We start from the raw sequence: 27847 nt of genomic DNA on the forward strand, positions 1-27847 counted from the left end.
ATGCATGTGTGTGTGTGTGTGTGTGTGTGTGTGTGTGTGTGTGTGTGTGTGTGTGTGTGTGTGTGTATGATATATATATATATCTATGGAAACACTTTATAATTTCGAAATACTGAAATGTCGAATATCTCGAATTCATGGTTATGGCTTTACACTATGTAATGTCTGGGATTGTGTGTGGATGGTGTGCAGTGCCGTGTGTGGATTTAGGTGTTATGTCAGGTAAGTGAGTTTTTTGTAAGGGTTTTAGGTGGGAGTTTGAGTGTATGTGAGTGTGCTGATTTGTGTGATATGTGTGCGTGAGGGATTGTAGAATGTGTGTGTGTGTTTGCTTTTGTTTACTGTTTGTGCAATCTTGGAGTTAGTATATATAAGTAGGGGGGTGTGGGGGGCTTGCCCCCCACATGGAGAGTGTAGGGGGGCTTGCTCCCCGGCTTATTTGTGTTGTAGGTTTGTGGATGTGTGTTGTTTTGTTTGTTTATGTTGTGATGTGGGTGTTGTGGTATATGTGTGGTCTGGTGTGTGCTGTGTTTTAGGTGTTTTGAATTTTGTGGTTTCGGGCTTCGTGGTTTTGCTGTTTCTGTGTTGTGTGGATTCGATTTCATGGTCTTGAAAAACTGAAATTCAAGATTTCAGTATTTCGAGATTATGAAGTGAATCCATATCTATATATATATATATATATATATATATATATATATATATATATATATATATATATATATATATATATATATATATATATGATAGTACAAAACTTAAATCACAGAACACAGGCATTCAAGTACAATACATTGATAAGACACTTCAAAAACAAACTTTCCAGAAAACAAAATAGAAAAACAAGTGATCAGAAAAGGAAAACAAATTTTTGCTTTCTAATTACTAAACCTAAATCGTAGCAATGAATTCAGCCCAAATACATCTGAATAGTGGTATTGATAGGGGACACATTTTTCAGAAGTTAATGTGTAGAATTAAAGTTAAAAAGGGGGCAGTTTCAGGGATGGGGCTAGGGTTACCAGCATGCATGAGTATGGTGAGGGGTGTTTGTTCCTATATAAGTCAATATAAACAGTTATGAAAAAAAAGCAATCCATAGCAACATTCCAGCATATCAGATTAAGTCTTCATTCTGACCTTATTTCCCTCCATCTCTTAAACACTGGCTACTTTTACTAATTCCTATTAAAAAAAAACATTGGATCTTTAAGCCACAGAAAGATATATTGCCTTAAAAGGGTGACAACAATTTCTTGGGTAATTGTTTCCCTAGTTTGAATATGGGCAACCTTTATTGCCATGTGAGGTTTAAAGTGCATTTCAGCTAAATGCTACACAATGTGTCTACTACATTCATCAGTTAGTTAAATATGAATGATAAAATGCATAGACTCAAGCAGTATTAAGAGGTCTTGAAAAGGACATTTTACTAAATTTTGAAAATTTATTGCTGAGAATTATGAACATCAAAAATAGAGAATACTTTTTTTGTAGCTCCAGCCCTTCTCCAATAACTTACCTTCCCTTTCTGACAGTTTTTCATAAACATTCTTATATTATCACCTGTAAAGCATTTTATACAGCAGAAGGAATATCAGAGCTGTTTCCCGTGGAACAAGCTAAAAATACTTGGAGTCATATTTTACTGAGTACTTCTAAGTGACCAACTTCTGACTATAAATTCACTCTGTTTTCAGATCATGTGGTCAGATAATGTGTCTTTATCTAAGCAACTGGTAGTTTTTTATGCCTCCATTCCTAGTATGTATGAATAGCAGTCAGTGTCCCTTGGCTGTGGCCTTACTGACTATCATAGGAAGTGCATTTTCTAGGGAATACGAAACTGCCCATGCCACAAGAAAAGAAGTATGGCTAACTTTGGTCTACCAAGATACAGTACTGAGAATTATACTGAGAATACCGGCCTAGCTTAGCTGATTCAGTAAATTAAAAAAAATGATACCTATACTAAACTGAATCAGACCTCTCAACCAATCAGGGACAAATTTGAACAGAATCAGGGAAAAGTCAAGAAAAAATCAGGGACAATCAGGGACACTTTTAAAATATTAGTGCTATTAAGTTGAAACATTGAGAGAATCAGAGCATATGAATTAATACACCTTTTCTGAAGTAAAAGAAGTGTATAACTCTTAATTATTGTCATTATTCATTGTGTAATTCACCACCTTTCTGCTCAAAGTCACTAGTTTTAGGAGGGATTCAGAGGGACAGAGTTAAAATTTGAGTCAAAATCAGGGACGTCCCTGAAAATTAGGGACAGCTGAGAGGTATGAACTGAATGTATGAAGTTAAAAAGAGAAAAAATAATGTTTAATGTGTGAAGCCTGAAACTATGGAAACAGACTGTTGTGTCTAGACTAGTACCTACAAACTCTGTCTGTAGACAGTCCTTCTAAATGGTTGCTCTGTATATGTTACTTCAGCATGTTTATTGGAATGAGGTTTTGTTACCATTGCTTGAAGTCATTTGTCAGTTAAAGAAAACAAAATCTTAGAGACATGTACCAGATGAAAACTGGATATCCACCTTTTGCATTCAATTTGAGACTAATGACTCCACTGAGGTCCCTTTGTTCTGTTACTGTTACTGTTAGTGGTCTTTTGGTGAATGCCTGACAAACTCTTTTGCTATCTTTTACTACTTTTTTATTTATACTATTTATTAGGAACTCATTTTGTGGACAAAGTCTTTTTTGATTGCTTTTTATAGCTTAAGTGGTAGTCATTGCATTGAATCTGATACTCACACCCCACTACCCTTTTCTCCTGACAGACATAAAAGAAACTTTAACACAAAAAGATTTTTAGAAAGATGGAGTCCCCAAGGGGTATCTTCTTGAGTTCTTTCTGCTGAAACCAACTGATATGATGGCTAAACATGATGCAGACAAAAACCTGCATATGCAGATATCGAGCAAGAAAGCTTTGAGTTTTTCTTTGCCTGTATGTCCTTCTTATGCTGGCATGTTTCCTCATATTAAGGTTGGACAAATGGCATGTGAAGAAAGAGTCTAAACTTTCTTGATTTGCCAGATGTTTAGTTATCAAGGTGAATTAGTCTCCTTTTTGGTGAATATTACATCAGTGATTATGAGAAGAGACAGCTGGACTCACTGCTATACTAGCACACTGTAGAACCTGAAAATAATATCATTACTACATTGGTGTACAAACAGCAACTTGGCCATAATGAGGGCAACACTGCATGAAGCACATACTGCAGCTAGAGTCAGACATGGAGGGCAGTATAAAGACATGCAGGCCATTATTGCAAGTCAAACCCATCAGCTTCCATGGGAACTTGGTGTATAGAAAAACACCATGGTGGCTCACTTTATGATGGATAGGATTATTTGGCCAATTGGTTATGGAATGGATGATAGCTGACAGACAGTGAGGTAGAAAGGAATGTAATTTTATTTTTGTTTCATTTTGCTTTTGTTTATTGGGTTTGCCCAACTGAGTTTAGTTAAAAAATCTTTTCTGTAGAAGCTCAGGAAGAAAAGCTTCAACATACTGCAAACAAGTTTAAACAGGCACACTGTAATATATATGATCAGGTAAAATAATATATGTTAACAATTAGACACATTTGCTAATTAGATTACATTCACATGAGACAACTATTACAGTGTAATAGATAATTATACATTAGCAGATGTTGTAATATTGAGCATTAGAAGAGGTGTATTAGTGGGTTTGTCACATAGATAATAGATTGTGTGATTAGTGCTTAGAAATTCTAATGTTATAATTAAGAGATGGGGTGTAAAGCAGGTTCAAAGACAATTATATATATATATATATATATCAATCATAAGGTTTATATTAGAAGTATAGAAGTGGGGGGATAGTGTCACAAAACAATTTGCATAGCTTGGAGATGCTAGTAGTGTTCCTGAGAATTTTATTTCATTATGGCATTGTTTAAGTTTGGACACTTGTGAGACTTGAAGTTTAGTGAAGACTGGGGCAGCATAGAGGAGACATGGCAATATGAAAGCACTAGCTGTACTTCTTCTAGCTATGTCAGTGAGGTGAGTTATCCCTCTGTATAATATACTTAGTTTTTGATGAGTGTTTTTTAACCTTGTGTGAAAAATGGTGATTGAATTTCAACCGGTCATCTATGATGACAGCCAGTAATTTTGGGTGGTTTACCTGTTTTGTCATGGTGTTGTTGGCATAAACAATAAAGAATGGGTTAAAGAGTAGTAATTTATTTGTGCAAGGTGTTGGAGTTTAGAGAGAGATTTGGCAGAGCAGATTAATGTTGAGTCATCAGCTTATTGAAATAAGGTAGCATTTTTTTGTAGCAGTGTAGAAGTTTTTAAAATATATGGGCCTTATATAGATCCCTGTAGGGCACCAATACATACTGTAAAGAAGGTAGAGAAACCCTTTTTCTCATTTCATTGCTTTTTCTCTGTTTGCAAAGTAATTATGTAATCATTACAATGAACAGTTGATGAGCCCTAAGGATGACAGTTTATGCATGAGTTTTTGGTGGGAGTCAATATCAAAAGCTATTCATAAAGTGTCAGTGGTGCAACAGGTGGCACACTTGCCTTTGATACAGAAGGCTGGGGTCTATATCACCTTGTCGAATGCCAAATTATTGAACTGCCATTCATCAAACCTCTAATTATCAAAGCTGCTAATCACTGAATGGAATTTTCAGCTAAACATTTCCTAGAGCAAACCACCAGTTAGCCACTTCCTGGAATTTGCCCTTTTCCCCACTGTGGTGGGATCACAGAGTTGGTATATTTAGTTAAGGGGGCTGTGGGGGGCAAAGCCCTCCACCTGGGTAGGATTTTAAATTTTATTATTTTCTTTATAGTCACTAGGGTGGCCTATCATTGGTTTACCCTAGGAAAAGTTATCTTGAAAATTCAGTTTGGTGATTAGTGACTTCAATAATTAGGGTTCAATGAATGGCAATTTGACATTCTGCCATTTGACAAAGTGATATAGACCTGAAGGCTGTGAGTTCTATTCCCACACCAGATAGATCGATTACTGACATTGCAGTGCAGCATAAGGGGGTGCTGCACTCCTGAGTGTGTCATCCATCAGATGTTATACAGAGACCTCATTTGCTTCAGTTGGTGATAGCTCAGGTGGATGTAAAAGGCCCCACAACTCATATCAAAAAGAGTAGGGGTCCCTTTGTTTACAATTTTTACATGACAGCTTACATACATAACTTATTTACAATATTTATATATTTATCTGCAGATATTTATTGGACTGGATAAATGTCTACACATTTCTATATGTATATACATTTTTTTTATTTTTATCACATTTATACATTCTTATTCAAATCAGATCCAACTCTTATTTCCATAACCACAATCTCATCTTTATCAATATTGTTGACAATAACCCTTTTCCATTAAATGTGATCTTATTCATTATCTCATTTCAAATTATCCGTATTACATAAAACAGTTTTTTTATCAATTATTCTTTTAAATTCTTTACGTACGTGTTTATAATATCTGTATTTTATATCATCTGTGCTTTTGTATCATTATTGCCTTTAAAACATTCAAAAACATTCTCATGACATAATTTATCTCACAATTTCTTTACTCTCTTACATTTCAAGAAAACATGTTCAGTGGTTTCTTCTTCATCACAATATAAGCATATTCCTTTGCCTTTCTTTTTATATGGTATAGCACCTTTTACTGGTAATGCTTTTATTCCTAATCTCTATAAGAAATGTTGGCATTCTACTTTTTTACTATACCATTCATTTCTTTCTTTAATTGCTTTAATCTTTTCCTGTGGTAGAGTATCCCATGGATTAAAAAAATAGTATTATCTCAATATAGTTTTGTACCATATATTTCAATTGTCTTCTGTTTCATCAATCTTTATTTTCCACATTTCTCTTTTGTTGATAATTCTCTATTTTTCTGTTGAAGCTCTTTCTTATTCATGTATTACTTCTTATTATTTTCTAGAATTCTTCATACTTATATTTGAATACTTTTGAAACTAATTTCTCATTTTTATCATGTGTCCATTGCGATAATTTATATAAATTCATAGACGCTGAATAAACCACTGGATTCAACAAACCTAATCTTCTTTCCTTTCAATTCATATATAATATTCCCCTTTTAACTGGATTTAATCTTCAGCCTCAAATGAATGAAACAATTGCTTCCAACAAATGTTTTTCATACATTATCAGAATCATAAATACATGTGATAGAAATTTGTCCTTTATGTCTCCTCATGAGGAATTGTTTCAGGCTCACTTTGAACTATCATTTTGCTAATTGTATCATCCTGCAATCCTTCCAACTGGAGGGTTATGATAATACAATACATTTTATCTACACCATCCATTGGATGGAATAAATCGTCTCTGGGCAATTTCTGGGTTTTCCAAACCACTTTCCACTTAAACAACAGGGCATTTGCCTCCACTATAACAGCCATTGTCTCTATCTCATGCTCCATCCTCCCAGCTGCTACTGCACCAGAAATGAGACACATGCATGTACTTATGCCAGACTGGTTGCAAGTACAGATTGACAAGTAGGGGAAGATCCCCCATGCCCTGGCCAAATTTCTCCTAATAGTATAAATACCACCTTGGGTCTCCACTGAAAATAGGCTAATAGCCTTGTGGAAGTAACACAGTCAGCAAAGGATTAAGTAAAAAAAATAAAAGTAGGAAGATAGTGATGACTGGGCTTCTACCCCCTCTGTGATGTTAACAGCATCAACAAAAAAATACAGCAATAACAGTAGCTGTGCTGTAATGAGGATGGAAGCCGTGTTGGGTTGAAGACAGAAGTTGTTTATCTTTTAGATAGTTGAGAAGTTGCATATTAGTACATTTTTCTAATATTTTTGATAGCGGAGATTAAATGGCCATTAGTCTACAGTTTAATAAATCTGTATTGATTCCGCCCTTGTACAGTGGAATAATAAATTATTTTTTTCAATATCAAGGAAACTTCATTTTCAGATATGAATTTATTTATCAGAACTGACGCTGGACATGCTATAGCCTCAGCTGTTGTTTTAAGATATTCACCAGGTAGACTGTCAGGGGCAGTTGTAATATACTTTATTTTTTAAGTATTTCTGATGATATCTGTAGGAACTGCCTGGAAAGAAAAATGCTTTAGAAGGTTATTTTATTGAGTTCAGTCCTCAAGAACTTGATTAGTGGAATGACTGGTTAATGACTGTATTGTATGTATAGGTATTGAATTGGTTGGCTATGGTTAAAATGTTGTTTCTATGTGTTTATTTTGGCTGTGCAGCTTATCCTGGGTTTAACAGTTTATTCACTGAAGCCAAGAATGCTTTTGGATTATTAATGTGTATGCCTTGACTATGTGAGTAGGATATTTTCTTACCTTTAGTTATAAGTTGCTTTGTTAGGTTTCTTAGTTGTCTATAGGTTAGTAAAATAGGAGATGTTTTATTTTTGTCCAGACCTTCCATGCTTTATCTGTTTGTTTCATGCTTTGTTTAGTTGCTAATAATAGCCATGGGGTAGGATTGGCTTTGTCTCATTTTATTCTGAGAAGAACTAGTGTGTTTAGAGCACTTATAAAGATTTTGTTGAACTCAGAAACAGTATCCTCTATGAGGAGAATCTTTAGTGACTCCCAGTTAAGGAGATGTGCTGTACTAATAAAAGTGACTTCAAGAACAGACGAAAGATTTCATGGCAAGTTGTAATGATGTGCTTTGTAGCTGCTATTTTAGTACCTTATGATGTAGATTGGTAAGTGATCACTTAGGCTGACTGACAGAGTTCCATGGGATGGCATTTTATTTGGACTGATTGTTAGAATCTAGTCCAGGGTTGACTCATTGTGGCTTGCTTATAGGTAGTTGTGGTGGTTATAAGTTGGTGAACTTGTACAGATATATAGTATTGGCGGGATGTTCAGATTTCACAGTTTGCCAGACTGAATTAACGTCATGCATTATTATGGTTTCAAGACGGATTATTGGGGAGACACAGCCGAGAATATCTTCCAGTATTTTAGCACTGTTACCTTGTGGTATGTATATACTCATTATTGCGATTGTCTTGTGAATGTTTAGTTTTAGCATGGTTAGTGGTTAGAGTAAGTTGGCAGGGTGTGGGGGAAAGAGTAATTTTGTATAAAATAGTGACACCACCAGCATTTTTGTTGGCTGTGCCTAATTTAATAATGTTATAACCTAGCAGGGCAATTTCTGCAGTGAGGTGTGCTATGAATGCATGCACAACAGGGAGCTCATTATAAGTACTTCATAAATTGGTATGGTATATATGAAAGGTGGCAACAATAAAAGAACAGATGGGGATAAGCTATCTGTTTCCTGAATAAGCTGAGTTGGGCCTGGGTTTGGGTGGATGTCACCATTATGTTTTATGGTTATGGAAGTATGATGGTATGGATAGAGGCATTTTTGACTGATTTTTATGGTTAATACCCAATTTGTGAGATAGTGGCTGCTATTTTGGATAATTGTACTTGAACAGAAGGCTATATGAGTTCTGATATAGATGGAATATGACTGAGAGATGAGGTTCAGAAGTATATTGCTTTGAGGACACTATATTTATTTATTTTATTTATTTAACATTTGTTTACCGGGAAAGTCTGACTTGGAACAAAGCCTATTTTCAGTGGATGCCCGGGGAGAAACACTCCAGATGCATGTCTTTGTATTGTGGGAGGAAACCAGAGCACCCAGAGGAAACCCACATGAACACAGGGAGGACATGCAGATTCCGCACAGAAGGAACCCCAGCCGAGAATCGAACCGGACATCCTCTTGCTGGGAGGCAACAATGCTACTGCTGCCCCACTGCGCCATTCAGACCTTTCAAACTCCTAAGAGTTTATTTGGAATTGTGAGAGTAATGGATGTTGGTAGGATGTTAAATGTGCAAGTAGATGAAGAGGTACTAATATGAAGAACTGGAGAAGAAATATTTTTCTGAAATGTGAGAAGCATAGAAGTTTGAAAGGTTAGAGGATGAGAAGGTAGCTAAGATAGGAAGTTGGGAGGGTTTATTTGGGAAAAGAAGAAGTTGAAATATAGAATAATGGATTATGTTTAGTTTGTAGGCTCATAGCTTATTTTCATGTGTGTAGGTGTTTAAGAGTATGGGTTTGGGAATAGTGATTTGAAGGAAGAAGAATTTCTGCGGTGGGGTCTATTAACAGTGTAGAACAGGAAAGGGTAAGGAAGGATAGTAAAACATAAAGTACTTATTTAATTGTGTATGGATGTAGAAAGAGGATGAGAGTAAAAGGTGTAAACAGTATACAGAGATGGAGGAGCTGAGGGATATTATGGAGAAGTAGATGAGAGATAAATACTAATCTCATTCTATTATGTGAGGAAAGATTTCAGGGGATGAATGGGGGAGAGAGTTTTGCTCATGAATAACTTACTGTCACTGTTGGGGGCCGGAGTAGGAATAGATATACAGCAAAGCAGTATGGGAGGAAGAAATGCTATTGGAATGATGCTAAATGTTATATGAAAGCTGGGAAATAGATGAAAAGTAACAGGAGTGCCTATAAACAAGAAGCGTTGCTCTTGCGCTACCATTCCCTTTAGTCATATCACACCAGTGGTTACTTAGCAAGAGATTTTTTTTTCAGTTAGGCCACTGTTGTAATACCAAGAGAAAAAAAAGGTTTGTGAGATAGCTACCATATGTTCACAGATACTGTTATTTTCTCACTTAGTTTTCACTCCCATGAGCAAATCTAAATCCAGTAGTAGACAGGCATAAACAATATACATTGCCTTAATTTCTCCCTCCTTTGCAAGAATTTAATGTATTTATTTTTATAATAACCAAAACTAACCAGGAAATGTTATTTGCACATTTGTATCAACAAGAAATGGAACGATTTTCAGTATATTCACTGCATTCTAATAAACCACAAATTGATTATTTATTTATTTATTGCATTTGTTTACCGGGATGGTCCACTGGGCCTAAGTGAGCCCATTTTCAGTGGAGGCCAGGGGAGAAAAGTTCCACATAATTTATACAGTACATTCATGAAAGAACACACAGTACAGAGTATGTACAGCCACCATAACAATCATTAGAGTATTATGGGCACAAAAGTACATATTTACAGGACATGTTTGCATTGGTAATAGGTTATCTAGATTAAATGGAACATAAATGCATTGGCACACATCACATATATACAATCGCAATGGTAGGAAAAGTATGGGCACAAGAGTACAGAATATTTACATACACAGTATCTATTTGTATTAAACATTCCATTAATACAGATAATCAGACTGCATGAGTAGAGTGTGAGTTGTATGCTAATTAACTGATGGAGGTATATAGGCTTGAGCAGTGGAAAATTAGCAGTACAGAGGTGATTATTATTTCACAATAAAAATAGTGCCAGCCATTCCAAGCTTATTATTTTCACAATACGTATTCTAATGAGGTAACACAGAAAATACTAAATAATATCAAAGATAAAGTTATGCAACTATGTCAGAATTCCAAGATGGTGGACATCCTATGAACACCCTCTCCATGAGGCTCCTACCAAAAATAATAGAATCGGAAAAGTAGCCACTCAACTACACCTAAAAATCTTTGACAAACACATGCAACCTGAGATTGTATCTGACTTAAATGAAGTGCTTCAGGCATAAAATTCGGAAAATATCTGCTATTTTAAGACTTAGGATAAGCAGGAGACCACTCACCACGTGTAAACTCATGGCCTAAAGCAAGCATAATACTAGCTTAAATCTGAATCGGATTTTCACTGCTGAAAGGAAATGTTGAAGGAATCTGAAAATATGGAGACACAACTAGCAAGACCAAACTATCTGAAATAGTCTCTCCAGAAAAGGAGACTATACCCAAGAAACATAAAACAAATAAACAGCTCGAACTAAGCAAATCCAATGGTAAACAGAAGTCAGAATCGAGCGTTCACATGGAAGAACTTAAAAAAGCTCTATTACCACTCCAGATGGCAGTACAAGGGTTTTTCAAACAGCTTTCTAGCTTTGGTAACAAAATAAATCAGATTATGTTGTGCATGGATAGCATAGAGGAGAATACCAAAGCCAACGAACTCCAGATAACTTTGCTGAAAGATGAGTTGAGCACCAAAAGTTCTGCTTTACTTGACATCCAAGCGCAATAATATACTAGTAAGAGGTATACCAGAATCCTACAATCATAATCAGTTAACTGAGATAACCGTGCAATTGTTCGGGTTTATTCTCCAAACTGAAGCGAACGCTAGTGTAATTGTTATCGAGAGAGCTCATAGGGCTTTACATACTAGACAGAAAGCTGATACCCCTAGACAGATTTATGTCAGATTGCTCAACTTCCAAGACATCCAAAGAGTGCTGTTGGCAGCTAAAAAGCAAAATCAGATTGTATGGAAAGGACACAAAATAACCCTATCACAAGACCTCCCATTAGCCATAAAGGAAAAGTGTCAAAAGCTCTCTACTTACTGCGTGGAGCTTATAAAACGTAAAATCAAGTTTCAAATGCAATATCCAAATATGCTGATCTTCATACACAGCGATACCAAATTTGCTGTAGACTCACCTGTAGAAGCCAAAGCTGTCTTTGTGAAATGCTTCAGTAAAGCCCCAGTCTCATAAATTTCGTTGTAGGCAGGTTTACAAGCGTTGGTCTCTTGTTCATTTGTCTTTCTGGATGAGTCTGCCTGTTGTGGTAGCTATGGCTTGCTGAGAAAACTAGCTATGTTATAAAATTATAAGTTTAAATAAAATGTAACTGGAAGTGCTCTGTAGACAGGAAGTAGCCCTTAAGGAACGTATCTGTTAGCTCTTGTTGGGAGGTAGGTGCAAATTTAAGTTACTACATCTTGTATTAGCACCTTAACCTTCCCCCAAAGAGTAAGACACACAAACAGGGCTGCCGAGAGTTCCAGGTTCTGCAAATGAATCATTTGATGTGACTACAAGTAAGCACTTTGCCTCTGCAGGTAAATATCTTCAAACAAGAATATACAAAGCAATTACTGCCTGTCTCTTTGCGTGGTTTTAAAAAAGAAACCTATTATAGCTGATCGACAACGTTTATGATACGCTAGCCATGACTAAAGTTTCTTTTGAACTCTAAGGATAACTTTCAGCTTTCATGTTTAAGCTAAATATAGAGTTTAATAGAGAAATAACTGTGATATGTTTGATTCAGTCTGGGACTATTTAATGTGAAAAATGCTTCCTACAGTTATGGTTGTTAACAGTATTTGGCTATAAGAAAAGCTTTGCGTGAATGTGGCCAATACAGGGAAGTATTGTCACATATGTTCTGATCTACTTTATAGAAAACGATGCTTTAAGTAAACTAAAATGCAGAATGCACAGTGTCTGATAGAGAGGACATGCTATACAACCTCCATGTAATAACAATCTGTTTAAATTTTTTGAGTTCCTGATTATATAGCAGAGTATGCGACTGTTAATTTTTCTATCAGCTGTGATTAAACTACTACTACATTTTGTTGGGGCTGGAAATTATACACAGACCCCTTAAGGCTAAATGGTGATGTTATTATATGTTATAGTATGTTATGACTTATTATATTGTTCTTATCAAGTCTCTAAACCATCCTTGATTACATATATATTTAGTAGCTCTGTGTATAATGTTTATCAGGCTTTGCATGTAAAATAGTATCCCCATACTACTCATCTTAACCAATATATGTCTAGCATCATACTTGATTCTGAAACACCGTACTTATAGTGCTGTCACTACAGGGGTTAACTGTACTGTATGTTCAGTAAATTTTATCGTGGCTATATATATATTTTCAATTAGGAGAAAAATGGATTCCTTGTAAGAAAGGTAAGGGATGATGATTCTAGGAATTGTTTTGCCATTGTATATATGTTTCGGAATTGTCACGTTGTTAGAAGAAGTATTTGGAATGTTCTATAAGTTACATAATTTCTCAAGCTAAACAACACTTATTAATGTTTGCGTTTGTAACCTAATCTCTTCATGCTCTTTCAAACAAGTGGGGCGGGTGGGTAGGCAAGGATCAGTTTTGAAAGAGTTTGATGCTACTGCTGAGAATATGTCTTTTTGTGTTTCCCTTTTTTAGTCTTTATCTACCTTGCATTTATTAAAATCTTCTGGAGCCTGGTAGAGTACAAATATCACAAATCATTAATAGTCCTAGGAATGTTGATTATAGATTCATGGAATGTGAGGGGGTTGCAAGATAAAAATAAGAAAAATCTGTTGATGCACCTAATTTTTAAATCAGAGGCACATATATGTTTTTTACGAGAAACGCACATGCTTAGAGAGGATTGGAAAGTGGTCTTAAATAAAAAATGGATTAAATCAATAATTACAGCTGGGAATAATTCCAAATCAAAAGGTGTAGCTATTATTATTAAAAAATCTTTTCAGCAAGCAATCACAGACTACCACTCGGATGGAAGGGTTATTTCATAGCTCTAAACCCATCCAATAGTAAACCAACCCTTTTTCTTAATGTCTATGGTCCTTGTCAGAAACAGCAAGATTTCATTTTAGAAATTCACAATATCCTAAGTAAATTCCCTGATTATGAATACATATTAGGTGGAGATTGGAATGTGGTTATTGACCCAGGGATAGAGCGTACCAGTAATTCCCTCTCAAAAAACTTGCAAGCGTCAACTGCCCTAGGTGAACTTATGGCTGATTTATGTTTAATAGACCCTATCTCATTTGGGGAAGGACAGGAGAAGAAAGGTCTATACACATATTACTCTAAATGTCATAATACCTGGTCAAGGATAGATTTCTTCCTTATTTCCAAGACTTTGGCAGAGGGGGATATTAAATATTTTGCGGAACCAAGGCACTTTTCAGATCACTCATGAATTACCTTGAAATTAAGTTTTGCTGATAAACTAGCAAAAAAGATCAGAAATTGTAATTGGTCCTTAAATAATAAATTACTACTTAAATCAGAGGTAGTCCGAGAGATATCAGACATCTTACTACAATTGTATATGAAGATGGAGAGCACTAATATCCCATACGATGTCCAATGGGCAGCCTGCAAAGCACAGATGAGGGTGGTCCTTATTCAGAAAGCAACATATTTTAAAAGATTAGTAAAGGAAAAAATAAAATAAATTAGTGGCAAATTTGATAGAATTAGAAAAGGAATTTCAACTTAAACCAAACTCTGATATTGAAAGCCTAATAAATAATACCCAAAGGCAACTACATGAACTACACCATCACAATTACTGCCTGTATGAGCTGAGATGCATAGCTAAATATTCAGAATGGGTGCAATTCCCATCTAAAGTTTTGGCTAGAATTATTGAAAATAGACAATACACAGCCAGGATTTCATTACTTCATTACCAAGATAAGCTCTATAAAACAGATACCCAAATATTAGATCTATTCCATCAGATTTATTCAGAATTATATGACCTAAATAACCAACAACCTTCTTTAGAAGAAATTATAGGTTTTCTTAATAATATTGCATTCCATAAATTTAAAAAAGAATCACATAGAGCTCCTGAATGTTCCTCTCAATCAACAAGAAATAATTGATGTTGTATGGAGATTAAAAATAGGTAAGGCACCAGGTCTGGATGGATATACTATAGAATTTTATAAAACATTTAACCAGACTCTGTCATCTATTCTGTTGAAAGTTTATAGCTACATTAAAGTAAACGGTATATCCAATTCGTCATTTAAATAATTCCAAAGTAATTTTTATACCTAAAAATAGTCGAGACAGATCCAGCTCACATAATTATAGGCCAATATCCCTAATTAATGTGGACATTAAAATCTTGTCTTCAATCTGAGCTGAGAGACTGAAAAAAGTTACGCCGTATATAATTACCCATGAACAAACTGGATTTATGTCAAACAGACAGACCTGAGACAATACTCTAACATTAGATACTATGTTACATGTCACTAAGAATGATAAGAGCCCAAGGTATGGATTAGTAATTGATGCTTGTAAAGCACTTGGCAGAGTAAGGTGGAATTTATTATTTGCGGCTATGGCTCAATTCAACATTCCCAAACAATTCATTAACATTACTGAAACCCTGTATAATAAATCATATACTTACCTCTACATCAATAAGATCTTATCTAAACTGGGTTGCCCCCTTTCTCCCCACCTTTTTAATCTATACCTTGAGCCACTGCTACTTTATATTTCCCAAGCCACATTTTATTCCATCCCTAAAACTATGAATGTCAAAGTAAGTCTATCTGCTTATGCAGATGATTTAAACATATACTTTGAATGCCGCATTTCAGATAGTAAGAGACTAATTAATACAACTGACAGATTTTCGAATGTCTCAAACTATAAAGTTAACCAAAAGAAGTCACTTGTTTTTCCTATTAATCCATTACACCATAAAGAATATCTATTCTCGGAATCTCCTTTCAAAATAGAATACTCTTTCAGGTACTTAGGGATACAATTTGAGCATACTTACTCATCCATGTATCAGAACAACCTTATGAAAATATGGGCTGGTATTCTACAGGATCTTCACAGGTGGCAGCAGCTGAATCTGTCCTTGTTATCTAAAGCAGCAATTGTCAGGATGAATGTTTTACCTAAATTATTGTATCAGTTTAATGCCTCAAATTTGGCCATCCCTAATGATTTCTTCCAAAAAAACAATAAAGAGCTGGCCAAATGCATTTGGTTTCCAAATGAGGTTAGAATAAGTTATCAAAAATTAAGCTATCTGGAACAAAAAGGAGGATTAAGCCTGCCAGTCTTTCAACTGTACTACTGAATTATCTGTGCAAACAGAGTTATTTTAATTTCAAATTTTGGCCTAAAGGAAAATACATGGTACCCTTTATGGGTTAAGATTTGGCATAGCCATGTAAGTAGCAATGATTTTAATCCCAAAGCCCTCCCCTTCTTAACAACTATAAGCTTAAATAGCTTTCCTATGAGTAGTATTCTAAAGCAAAGAGTAAAGATTTTTCAAAGTTTAATAAAATATATGGAGCTGTATAGGGCCCTTCCCTTTCTTCAACCAATTCACATGAACCCCAACATCAGACTAAACAACAAAATGATCAATCTCTCGGATTATCCACTAATCAAAGAATACACTGTATGTGATATACGTAGATATAAAGAGAAATCAGTACAAGATATGAACTAAAATTAGGTCAGAAATGCACTATTATCTTACATCAAATCAGGGAACTTATAACAACAATTGTTGTTGATGAACCGAACATTGAAACTGATATAGCTAGGGTAATAGATTTCATAAATATCCTAACCAGGAAAAAAAAGTATGATATCAAATACCTATAAATTGGTGGTGGCCTCTAAATTTCAAAATGCAGTACTATTTTCTAACTATTGGAATCAACATAGTATTGATTTTAGGGAGGACCAAAAACTTAGAGCAATAGAATCCATTATTAAGCTTTCTCCATTCAAAAAGCTAGTCTACACACAATTAATGATTAATAATAACTCCTATTTTACCCCTTGCATTTTAAATAAATTTAACCCTAATGGTTCCCCATCATGTTCATGCTGCTCCTTTCCTCAAGCAGATCTCCTACACATCCTGTGGTCGTGCAACCACACATATAAACTTTGGTGCTCTCTCAAAGTAAGATTAGAAAAAATGGGATATCAAAAGTCAACCCTATCTTGAGAACTAGCAGTCATACATATTACAGATCTTAGATTACCCAAACTGAAATTTCATGTGCTTATTACCCACTGTTTACTAATTAAATTCTATATAACCAAAAATTAGTTGGATCACACCAAATTATCTTGGAATGGATTCAGGAACTTAGCAATAAAATACATATCCTCACAAAAACTCTTTATAAATGACACTAATAAACAAGTTTACTACCAGACATTTTGGAAACTGATTTTCAATCTCATTCAGGTAGATTGAACAATTGCTTAATTAATTAAAATTTGTTGATACAATTCATTATTTTGGATTTGGTGTGTCCCCTCATATTGTTTCAGGCACCTAGGCTTTTACTAGAACTACTTGGCTTTTTCCTTCAGCGTTTGCAGTAGCATTATATGTATGCATTTGTATATAGGTATATAGTTTATGTTTTGGGGGGTATATAATGCTTAAGAATGACTCCCAAACTATGTCTATACTGTACTTGAACTTTTTGTAACTTTATGCATCTATTGTTTGATACCCCTTATATAAAATAATAAAATACTACTGGAGAAACAGAAAGTTATACAACTATGTGAAATGACTGAACAAATATTCTCTTCTAGTAGTGTTAATAGGTAGACTGTACTTCCTGCTCATAGGTGTTAATATCCCAAATCCACAAAGGTTTTTTGTCTTCATTTTTTTTTTCTTTTTCTACAGGATGCTATTGGCTGCTCCCAGGTCCTCTCCTTGTCACTGGGTCTACCTTACCATACCTTCCCTCCCCTGCTAACTGCATTGTATTTCTAAAGCCAGGGAGGATACTGAGACTCTTCAGACAGCATCATACTGATACTGTCCCTTTACACATTCTCCACTGTTGTCTACTCTCATGCCAACCCAGAGAGTGTTGTGCAGTGGGCACTATGGAGTTTTGACCATTCCTCTGAGTGCCAAGATACACAGCCCTATCAGTCCCTACTCCCTACAGTGGGCATGTCATGTGTATCTCCCTGGCCTCAGGCAGGAATAATATAGCAATAACCCACGCCTGGGTGTAGGTAATGCTGGATTTACCCACGGTTGGCGTGGTTTGGTCGACCAAACAAAGACAACCGTGGTAAATCCAGCATTACCCACACCCAGAAGTGGAGTTATTGCTATTATAATGACATTATTTAAGAAAAGAAATAATTACTTTTCTTAAATAATGGCATTGTATAATGCCTCTTTGCTGCCCTTCCGCAGCTGTCTGGTATTCAGCAGTTCTGATGTACTGCGCATGCCTCGCAGTACATCAGAGTTGTGGGCAAAAGCAACGGAGAATGCAAGATCTCCGTTGCTTTTACTGTTTTGCTATGTTAAATGGGTTTAACATAGCGAGACAGCTTTATAATAAAACGGAGATCTCCATTACTTATTTTAAAGCTGTCTCGCTATGTTAAACCCATTTAATATAGCTTGACAGGTTTAAAAAAGCAACGGACATCGCAAGATCTCCATTGCTTTTTATACACTGTGTCGCTATGTTAAAGGAGTTTAACATGCGAGACTTTAAAAAAGCAACGGAGATCGTTGCTTTTAAACCTGTATCGCTATGTTAAACTATTTTAACATAGCGAGACAGTGTTATACTAACGGAAAAAGTCCGGCGACGGACCTTTTCCGTTAGTATTGAGGGATTTACAACGGGCATGCTGGTTGGGCTGGCCAATCAGCGTGCACGTTTTAGAGGAGGAATTGTATAATAAGGGTTTGTGTCTGAGAGCATGCACCCCCCCCCCAAATGGACACACCCATCCTGCCTTACTAGCTCCTCAGATGCCTACGCTGTTAATTAAACTTAGATTGTCTGGGCCATAACCAGGGCTTTATCCCTGTGTATTATAGGTCTGGTTCCATCCCTAAGAGTAGAATGTTTGCACGTTCTTTATATTGACAATTTACATTTTTCCATTTATTGGTATTGACTTGCAGTTTTTGTGCACAGATTCAATTAAAATGTAGACGTTAAAAGCTCACAAGTGTATTGAACTTTTAGTAACTTACTTTCTAATATGTTGTTTCACTTATCTTTCTTAGTTCTTCAAACTGGAGACATAAGGCTGGTGAATGGCAACAAGCCAAACAATGGTCGTGTGGAGATTTACTATGATGGCCAGTGGGGAACAGTCTGTGATGATAACTGGGGCCTGGAAGATGCCCTTGTGGTCTGCCGTATGATGGGCTTTGCGAATGCAACAAGAGCTGTAGGGAATGCGGAATTTGGCTCAGGTAAGATCCAAATGGAACCAGTGACCTCCTGCAGCTGTGACAGATAGACCTAGTTAAAAATGATTTGTCATTGAAGAAAAGTGGCATTCGTGAGGTGCTGGAGTAAGAGGCATACTCAGGTTCTCTGTAGACAACAAATCTGCTTGTTCTGTAATTAGGAGGGTGCAACTATCAATACGTTGACATTTTCTAAACCTTATATTACTTTAATGTCATCCATTGGCTATTCCTCCAAACTGAAAATTTCATACAGCAGTATGTGAGATAAACCATAAGTCTAGATTGGATTAATGCATGTTTTAAAGCATCATGACCTAAACATTTCTTCACTAAGAAAAGTTTGGCAAAAATAAATAAATAAAGAAAGAAAGAAAGAAAGAAAGAAAGAAAGAAAGAAAGAAAGAAAGAAAGAACATAAATAAATAAAATGTAAATTTTCCTGGAAGAATTGGGGAAGGATCCTCTTGAAAATCTGTTGAGATCAAAATAAAAACGGTGTGGTTTGATAAAATGTAGCATTTTAGAAGGGATTCAACTCAATTTGTTTCATAATATAAAATATAAAAAAAAAATCAGAAGATGTGCAACACTTAGAAAGAATGATATATTTAATGAGACAAGAAACTTGTTTTCTCATAAGCCTCCCTTTTTTTTCATCCCATAAACTAGATCTGCCATTACGGTAGATTCTGCTAGGGCCCCTCCAGCTACCAAGTCACTCTAGATTATCATCATCATCATCATTTTCTACATGGAGAAAATGTTTCATCTAGTTTTAAATTAGATATAACTCCATGGAGATTGACCAAGCCACTACAAAACTGTTTGCATCCAGAGTTATATATATATATATATATATATGTTATAAGACTATATCCAAATCTCATCAGAGTATTACAGATTGTTATAAGAAAGTGGCTGATTTAGGTTTAGTTGCATAATGTTTAGCTTGATTAAAAGGGGGGGGTCTATTAGTACTCATTTAGTCTAGCTATATAGGGCTATTAAAGGAAAACTCTGTCATCTCCTAAAGGTTAACTCAGTCTTTAGGTTTCTTTTCTCCCTACAATATGGTTCTGGCAGTGTATTAGGTACCGGAAACCTGCTTGTACTTTTATTTCCTTGCATTGCAGTCAAAGGAAGGGAAAGCCCACCTACTTGTTTTTTTTTAAGCTCAACATCTCATTTACTTTGCAGAGGAATTCAGCTCCACCTGCATGATATATCATAGACACAGTTAAATCTGTAGTTTACTCTGTCAGGTACTGCTGCCAGTCTTAGATGGGCAATTAATCCTGCTAATGTCAGGAACACAGCACCATATATAAAAAACACAACAAGCTGTGGAATTATTTACCACTGTTTTTATTGCAGAGAGGAGGAGAACTTGACACTCCCCTTTTATAGCAAAACAAAGCAATTAGATCAGTCAGGGGTTTAAAGGCGATTGTCACCTCTTCTGACAAATTTACATAAGCAGCAACATAATATTGAAATGCTAAGCTTTAAATTCTGGTTATTTATAATCGTTTATATCTTAAGGTAATTTAAATGTAGTATCAAAGATTTCTGAGACATTTAGAGAAACTAAAAGAATACCAACACATTTACCATTTTCAAGCCCCCTCCCCCTACATTCACAGGACAGAACTGCAGAAAGAGAGACAAGTGTCAACTCTATCAACTAGGTGTACTAATAATGTTGATAAAAAGATCTTTTATGCTTTTTTTTGTGACATCCTTAGGGGGATGCATATCTGGTGCACACAGATCCATGGTAAGAGATTCCCACTGGTTTTGAGTCAATTCTTACATTGTTAGAGTGCATGAGCCTTTTGTAATCCACAAAGGAAATGTGACCATAGATGGAAACCATATTATACAACAGAATTTACTTTATCATATGTATACTATGTGGTTTTGCATTAAAACATTAAGAAAAGGAAACCAGAAGTACTTAACTGTGTTTAAATGTGCGCGCACACACACACACACACACACACACACACACACACACACACACACACACACACACACACACACGCGCACACACACACGCACACACACACACACAAACACACACACTCACACTCAGACATGTATTTAAATACAGTACTGCCTCCCACATATAATGCATACTACATACATTTTTATACACACACCCACACATGACAAAGCCAAAAATCCATAATACAGATGCCCCGGAACACCAGCATTTCACTCCTGGTAAATAATCGCTTGCCCACCATGGTGAACTTTGCACCTTACCCCCTTAGTGATGCAATCTCAGAGTTGGTATATTTTAGGTAGGGAGGGTGTGGGGGTGAAGCCCCCCCGCAGGGGTCAGTTTAGTTTGCTCGGTTTTAATCCATTTTTCAGGTTGGCCAAGCGGTTACTTACCTGGAGTGGAATGTTGGTGTTCCAGGCGGTCGGACTTCTGACTTGTCGGGTTTGTCATCTTAAGTTATATGAAAGTCGGGTAAGTGGGATTTTGGGTTTGTGAAATAGACCCATACACACACAGACTATACATTCCACATATGCCAGTATGTGCGCACAGCTCAGGGAAATACAGTCATCATGTCCTCACATTAGACAGAACATAGCCTTCTGACAAGGTGGGAGAGCTGATAATTTCTGAAACACTTTTATTTGTGAGCTTCTGTAGTAACCAGTGCATTGGTCGAAACTAAGCTCTTGCTGCAAAAGCCACTGATGGTAACGTGCATGGAGAGGGCACAGCATGCCTCCACAGTGACATAGATCTTCATATCAGCTGCCTCGCGGTATATTGGGAAGGCATAGCATGCCTTCACAGAGACAAATATCCTCATATCAGCTGCCATGCAGTGCATAGGTAAGGCATAGCATTACTCAATAGTGACACAGATCCTCATATCTACCACATTGCGGTGTATGGGTAAGGCATAGCATGCCTCCGTAGTGACACAGATTCTCTATATCACCCACATTGTGGTGTATGGGTAAGGCATAGCATGCCTCTATAGTGACACAGATCCTCATATCAACCACATTGTGGTGTATGGATAAGGCATAGCACTCCACCACAGTGACATAGATCCTCATGTCAACTGCCTCACTGTGTGTGAGGAAGGCAGAGCAGGCCAACACTGTGACATAGATCTTATGTCTGCTGCCTTGCAGTGCATTGGGAAGGCATAGCATGCCTTCACAGGGAAATAGATCCTCATATCAGCTGCCTTGCAGTGTATGGGGAAGGCACAGCATGCCTCCACAGTGACAGAGACCCTTATGTCAGTCATGTCACAGTGGATATGTGGCAGTTATAGAGATGCACACATCCATGACCTATGCACTTGATGATTCAGGTTGATAAGTGGAGGCAGTATTATGTAGTTCTCTCAGCTGTTGATAATTAAGGTCTGTCAGGAAACATACATTTTACCAAAAATGTTCTTTTAGACAAGAAGAACTATTACACAACAGCACAGACAATATACTCTAATAATCCCAAACTCCTCTTGTCTGCTATAAACAATCTTCAAAAGTTGAGTACTACGTCACCCCAACCTTCTTCCCACTAAAATTAATGATGACATTGCCTGCAGCTTCAATGAACACTTTATAGCTACTACTTCTTACATCTACCAACAGAAGGCATATCTCACCTCAAACTGTAGTACTAATTGGACAAATAATTTATTTCAACCTGTTCCAATTACTACAATAACAGAATACATGAACAAACTGAAACTCATTGCATTAGCAGCAAGCAACATTCCTGCAGAATATCTTAAATTAGGAGCTGATTGAATAAACCTACCTGGTCTCTATAGCACTTAACAGATCCTTACAACAATTTTTTGTTCCAAAAATATGGAAAACCCCTTACATTATACCAGTACCTAAAGGAGGTAGCACCACTGAACTTTCAAGCTATCAGCCTATTTCAATACTCCCTCCACTCTTAAAAGTAGTATAAAGATGTATTAATTACCAAACCCTAAGCTTTCTGCTAAAAGAACACTTACTTTCCCCATCACATCAGTTCTAGCCCCCATTACAACACTGAAACTCTACTACCACACTTTCTAGATACAGTCAGCCAAAATAATGCTATAGGTGACACTGTCTGCTCCATATTCCTGGACCTCCTAAAGGCATTTGACACAGTATCTCACCCTCTTCTCCACTTTCTAGGACTAAGCAGTACTGCTACTGAATGGTGTTCTAGTTACCTCAGCATCTGTATACAATCTGTCAAATGGCAGGATTATTGCTCTGCTCACCAGGCAGTGCAAACAGAAGCACCACAGGTGCTAATACCAGGACCGCTACCATTTAATGTATTCATAAATCACATGAGCAAAAAAGCTAAGCATGCAACAGTCTTACAATATGCTGACGACTCAACTGTTGTCTGTCAGCATAACACTATCCTAACTCTAGTCATTCACCCAGAACTCCTCCTAGAGTCTTTCTAGAACACTTCCATCTACTCCCGAATCACAAGGCAATTAAACTAATCACATTTACCTCCAGTAACCTCCATAAATGAGCACTGCTCTAAATATAGTCTCAGCTAACAACACCGTAACAGAACAAGTCACCCATATTACCTTACTGGTCATCATCATAGATATAAAGTTATATCTGACCACCACGTCTACTGCAGATTAGGGCAACTTTACAAAATCAGGCCATTTTTTACTGACCACACTAGAAAGGTTACTGCAACATCTCTCTCACTCCCTAGCCTGAGATATTGCATCTACAATGTTCCCTATTCTCAGACTATGCTAATGAAAAGGCTTGAACAGTGTTGTAATACAATTAGTAGATTTGCATCCAGCCTCCAAAACCAAACCTATTGATGCATTCCCTTGCTAAACCTGAAATAGGTAGAACTAACATACCACATACCATATTTGGAAAAATGCTACACACTATCCCTCAAGCACCTCAGCAATCAGCAATACAAAAATTCCAAAAGGAATCTTTAATCAAAGGACCAATGCTCAAAAGAATCCCCAAAAATCCATCAGGTCAAATAAGGCCTCCTTATAATTTCTAGGAATTAACTAAGGACCAGTATTCTCTTCACTGTTAGACAAGTAATCACTCTCATCACTTTTAAAACCAACTTCAAACTATAGCTAAATTATACTAGAATTTGCAAATATGCATGAATCTCCTGTTTATAATAAAACATACTTAGGATTTCCTTTAATTACTTAGTAAACCATTTCTTCCTAACTCACTATGTATTACAGCACTCCTTCTATGAGAAACATAGGCAATTTTGTTCTTTATTCACTTCTAAATTAGCAGTTTTCTGTTTTTTACTTTACTTACTAAATTTCCAGTTTTTTATATTCTCTGCTTCTTAGTGTTATTATTACATTTATACTGATTTTTTGCTTCAGAGTTTTTCTGTAATATGCATCAATATCACTTTTTAGAGCTTACTACACTTTATATCTTTATGTATTTTCCATTTATTTAATTTTAAGGAATTTCAGTATTTTTGAAGATGTTTCTTTAGTCCTTGTTTAAATTTTGTTTTATTGTACATGTTCTTTTCATCTGGGCCTCCAATGAAAATGGTCATTTTATCCAGTCAGACTTTCCCAGCAAACAAAATTAAATAAATAAGTAAATAAATAAATAAATGTCCCGAGCTGAGGGGTGAAACCAGACCTTAAAGCTGTTGGGAAGACAGGACTGCCTCCTGGCAGCACATGCATGGATATAGCTACAGGAAAAAACTCCTCCATAAATGTCTGACTGCAGTTTTAAAGCCATAATTGTAGCATATACCATCATATCAGTTTCAGGTGTAAAGGTACATTTTTGATTAATTTAACACACATCAGACTCTATTTCAAAGACTTTGTGTTTGCTTATATAATCAAATCATTGATGATTTAAAAAAAATGCTGGCTTTTAAGCATACTAAGCTTAGAAACTTAGCTGCACATGAAAGAAGCATGGATTCATGTTGAGTCATCAAAGGTAATTTTGATGAACAGAAAAAAAAATAAAACCCTGAAACCAGGAAACCAGTCAGAAGTCATAATAAGTGCTTTATTTCCTTCTTTAATTCAAATGGAACTTCATCAGCTTAAAATATTACAATCCTAACAAGTTCCTTTTAAAATCTAGCACCAATCACGATTAACTGTGCTACAATTGTAATGAATCCATGCCAAACAAATACATATACAAAAATATATAATTTTAATACACACATATATATATATATATATATATATATATATATATATATATATATATATATATATATATATATATATATATGTAACTATTTTGCAGGTATTAAATTAAAAAATCAAAGTTTATCAACCCTGAAGTTCAATATACTGCTCATTGAAATCCTGTCATTTATACCCAGAAGTTGTGTAGAATTTAATGAAGTCTACCAATAAACCTCCCTAGACTCAAGAAAGGCTGACCAATTACCTCCCCTCAAGCTTCGATCCACCTTTTTCAAAATGCAAAATATAAATGTATTAAAGTTTCACAATCCTTGGAGTGTCTTGCCAGTACATTAGTGTAATCCCTCTTCTTCAATACATAATTGTTCTGATAGATTCTAACTTTCAGGCTCTTTTACATTTTTCCTATATAAAAGTTTAGACAGGACAAACATGTAGCTACATAAATCACTCTGTTAGTGTTAAAATTATATGTCCCTTGTACTTTCAAAACTCTAGGATAAAGACCTAGTGTTAAATTTGTTGTTTCATTAATAAATCAGCATTTGTTACAAGAGTCACATTTTTCATCCCTTTCCATTGATTGTGTGTACTAGATGTTGTCTTAATAATTTATCCAAAATACATTTAAAATTCCTACCCCTTTTAAAGACCAAATTGGGGTTGTTACTTAATTTGTTAGTTAGGTCAAAGACCCCCAAAATACCACTCCAATTTCTTTGCAGAATACATCTCACCTAATCACGACTGTTACTGTAAGTGAGGTTCATAGTTTTGTTGCAATTTTTCTCCTCTTTGGTTGAAACAATGTTTGAGGCAGCATAATGCAACAAGGGGGGTAGAGTATATGTCTGTTAGTTGTAACAAATGTGGCCAAATTGTTTAGTAACCATTCAGGATACTTCCTCTGTAAAATATACTTTTTAATTTTATTTCATAGAAAAAAACAGAATCATCAGTGGTCACCCTAATCACAGCCACACCTCCCACTCCCCTCTTCACTAAATATACCAAGTCCAAGATCGCACTGCTATTGGGAAAAGGGCAAAGTTCACCTTGTCGGCCAACAAGTTACTTACCCTGTGAAGATCTTCATTGCTCCTGTCTTTGTTCACCAAAACTACTTTTGGTGAAACAACTCACCAAATTTGTTTTTGCTGGGGAGTAAGCCCACCTGCACCCTTACACCCCATGAACTTATATTTACTAACTGCAAGAGCACATAGCAGTGGAGAGAAAAAAAAGCAAGCTCCACTGTCAGCAAAAGTAATTTCATCAAACAACACTCACTCTTTTTGCATTTTCTGCAATTACCTTTGATGACATGCCATATTACCATGATGCACTATACCTTACATTCACCCTTACTATCATACTTCATTCTTGAGAATCTTTTCCAAATTTGTATGCTTTACCTGCAGAACACCTTTTTATTCCATGGATGTGTGCTTTCAGAGCTATCAATCTGCTTTTAAGTTAGTTTTGAATGTTTTGGTAGGCAACAGCACGCTGTTTAATAAACTGCCTGCTCTTTTTTGGCTTTTCTACTAACCTGTTTCAGTACCTCAGTCACTCCCTATTGTCAGTATGCCACTTTAAAGTGCAGGGTTTTCCAGTTTTCCATGGCATTACAGGATACACCTGTTTCCACTTCTTTACTTCTTTCTAAAAAATTCAGCTGTCGGTTTACACACACACACACACACACACACGCACACACACACACACACACACACACACACACACATATATATATATATATATATATATGTATGTACGTATATATGGATCTACTTGAAAACATTGACTTACCAGAACGTTGACATTCACAACAGTGAGACCACAATGTTGAAACTTCGGAAAGCCAAAATCCTGGAACGTCGCAAGTTAACTCCAGGAAAATAACTACTGGACCACCAAGCACTCTGCTAACTAAATATACCAACTCTGACATTGCACTACAGTGGAGAACAGGGCAAAGGTCACAGTGGTGGCCCCGTGGTTATTTTACCGAAGTTAACTTATGAAGTTCCAGGAGTTCTGCTTTATGAAGTTTCAATTTTGTGGTCTCAATGTGAACATCGATGTTCTGGTAAGTCAACATTTCAAAGGGGGATCCATATATATATATATATATACATACATATATATATATATATATATATATATATATATATACCTGTATACATACATTACACACACACATGCCACACACATAGTAAATGCTGAGAAGGAGCATCATTTTGCCATCTGTCTCCACCAATGCAACAATTATGAGTTGTTCAGGAATTAGTCTTTGACATACTCACATTCCTTGGCAGCTAAAAGTCTCTTTTGAGCATTCTGAAGCCACACACCTTAAATGCATTTTTCTTTTGAGCAATGCCCTGCTTAATTGGAAGTGTTGTTTTAAATAGCAGTTGTAGGATTTCATACAGACTGCATCTAAGCTATAGTGCTTCAATGTCATCCTCTCTTCCTCTTCTTTCATTGCATTATTTCTTTTGCACACACTTGATGTGGCTTAAATACTGATCCAGCAGAGATGAATCCTAATGTTCAGTAGGGAATTCGTGATTCTTAAAAAAGAAAAGTCTACCAAAATGAAGAATATTTTA

The 27847-nt window shown here is 36.0% G+C and overlaps 1 protein-coding gene across 1 annotated transcript in view; it reads left to right on the forward strand.

Annotated features, from left to right (window-relative positions):
• LOC122816309 (galectin-3-binding protein-like) overlaps window positions 1-27847 on the forward strand; it is a 242789-nt gene that overhangs the window by 84228 nt on the left and 130714 nt on the right. The window contains exon 3 of the mRNA XM_044089041.1: window positions 18817-19008. Coding sequence (XP_043944976.1) covers window positions 18817-19008 — 192 coding nt within the window. The remainder of the gene's footprint in view (window positions 1-18816; window positions 19009-27847) is intronic.

The sequence above is a fragment of the Protopterus annectens genome, chromosome 12.part0, assembly GCF_019279795.1.
Source record: "Protopterus annectens isolate FY-2018-M chromosome 12.part0, PAN1.0, whole genome shotgun sequence".
Taxonomy (NCBI): domain Eukaryota; kingdom Metazoa; phylum Chordata; order Ceratodontiformes; family Protopteridae; genus Protopterus; species Protopterus annectens.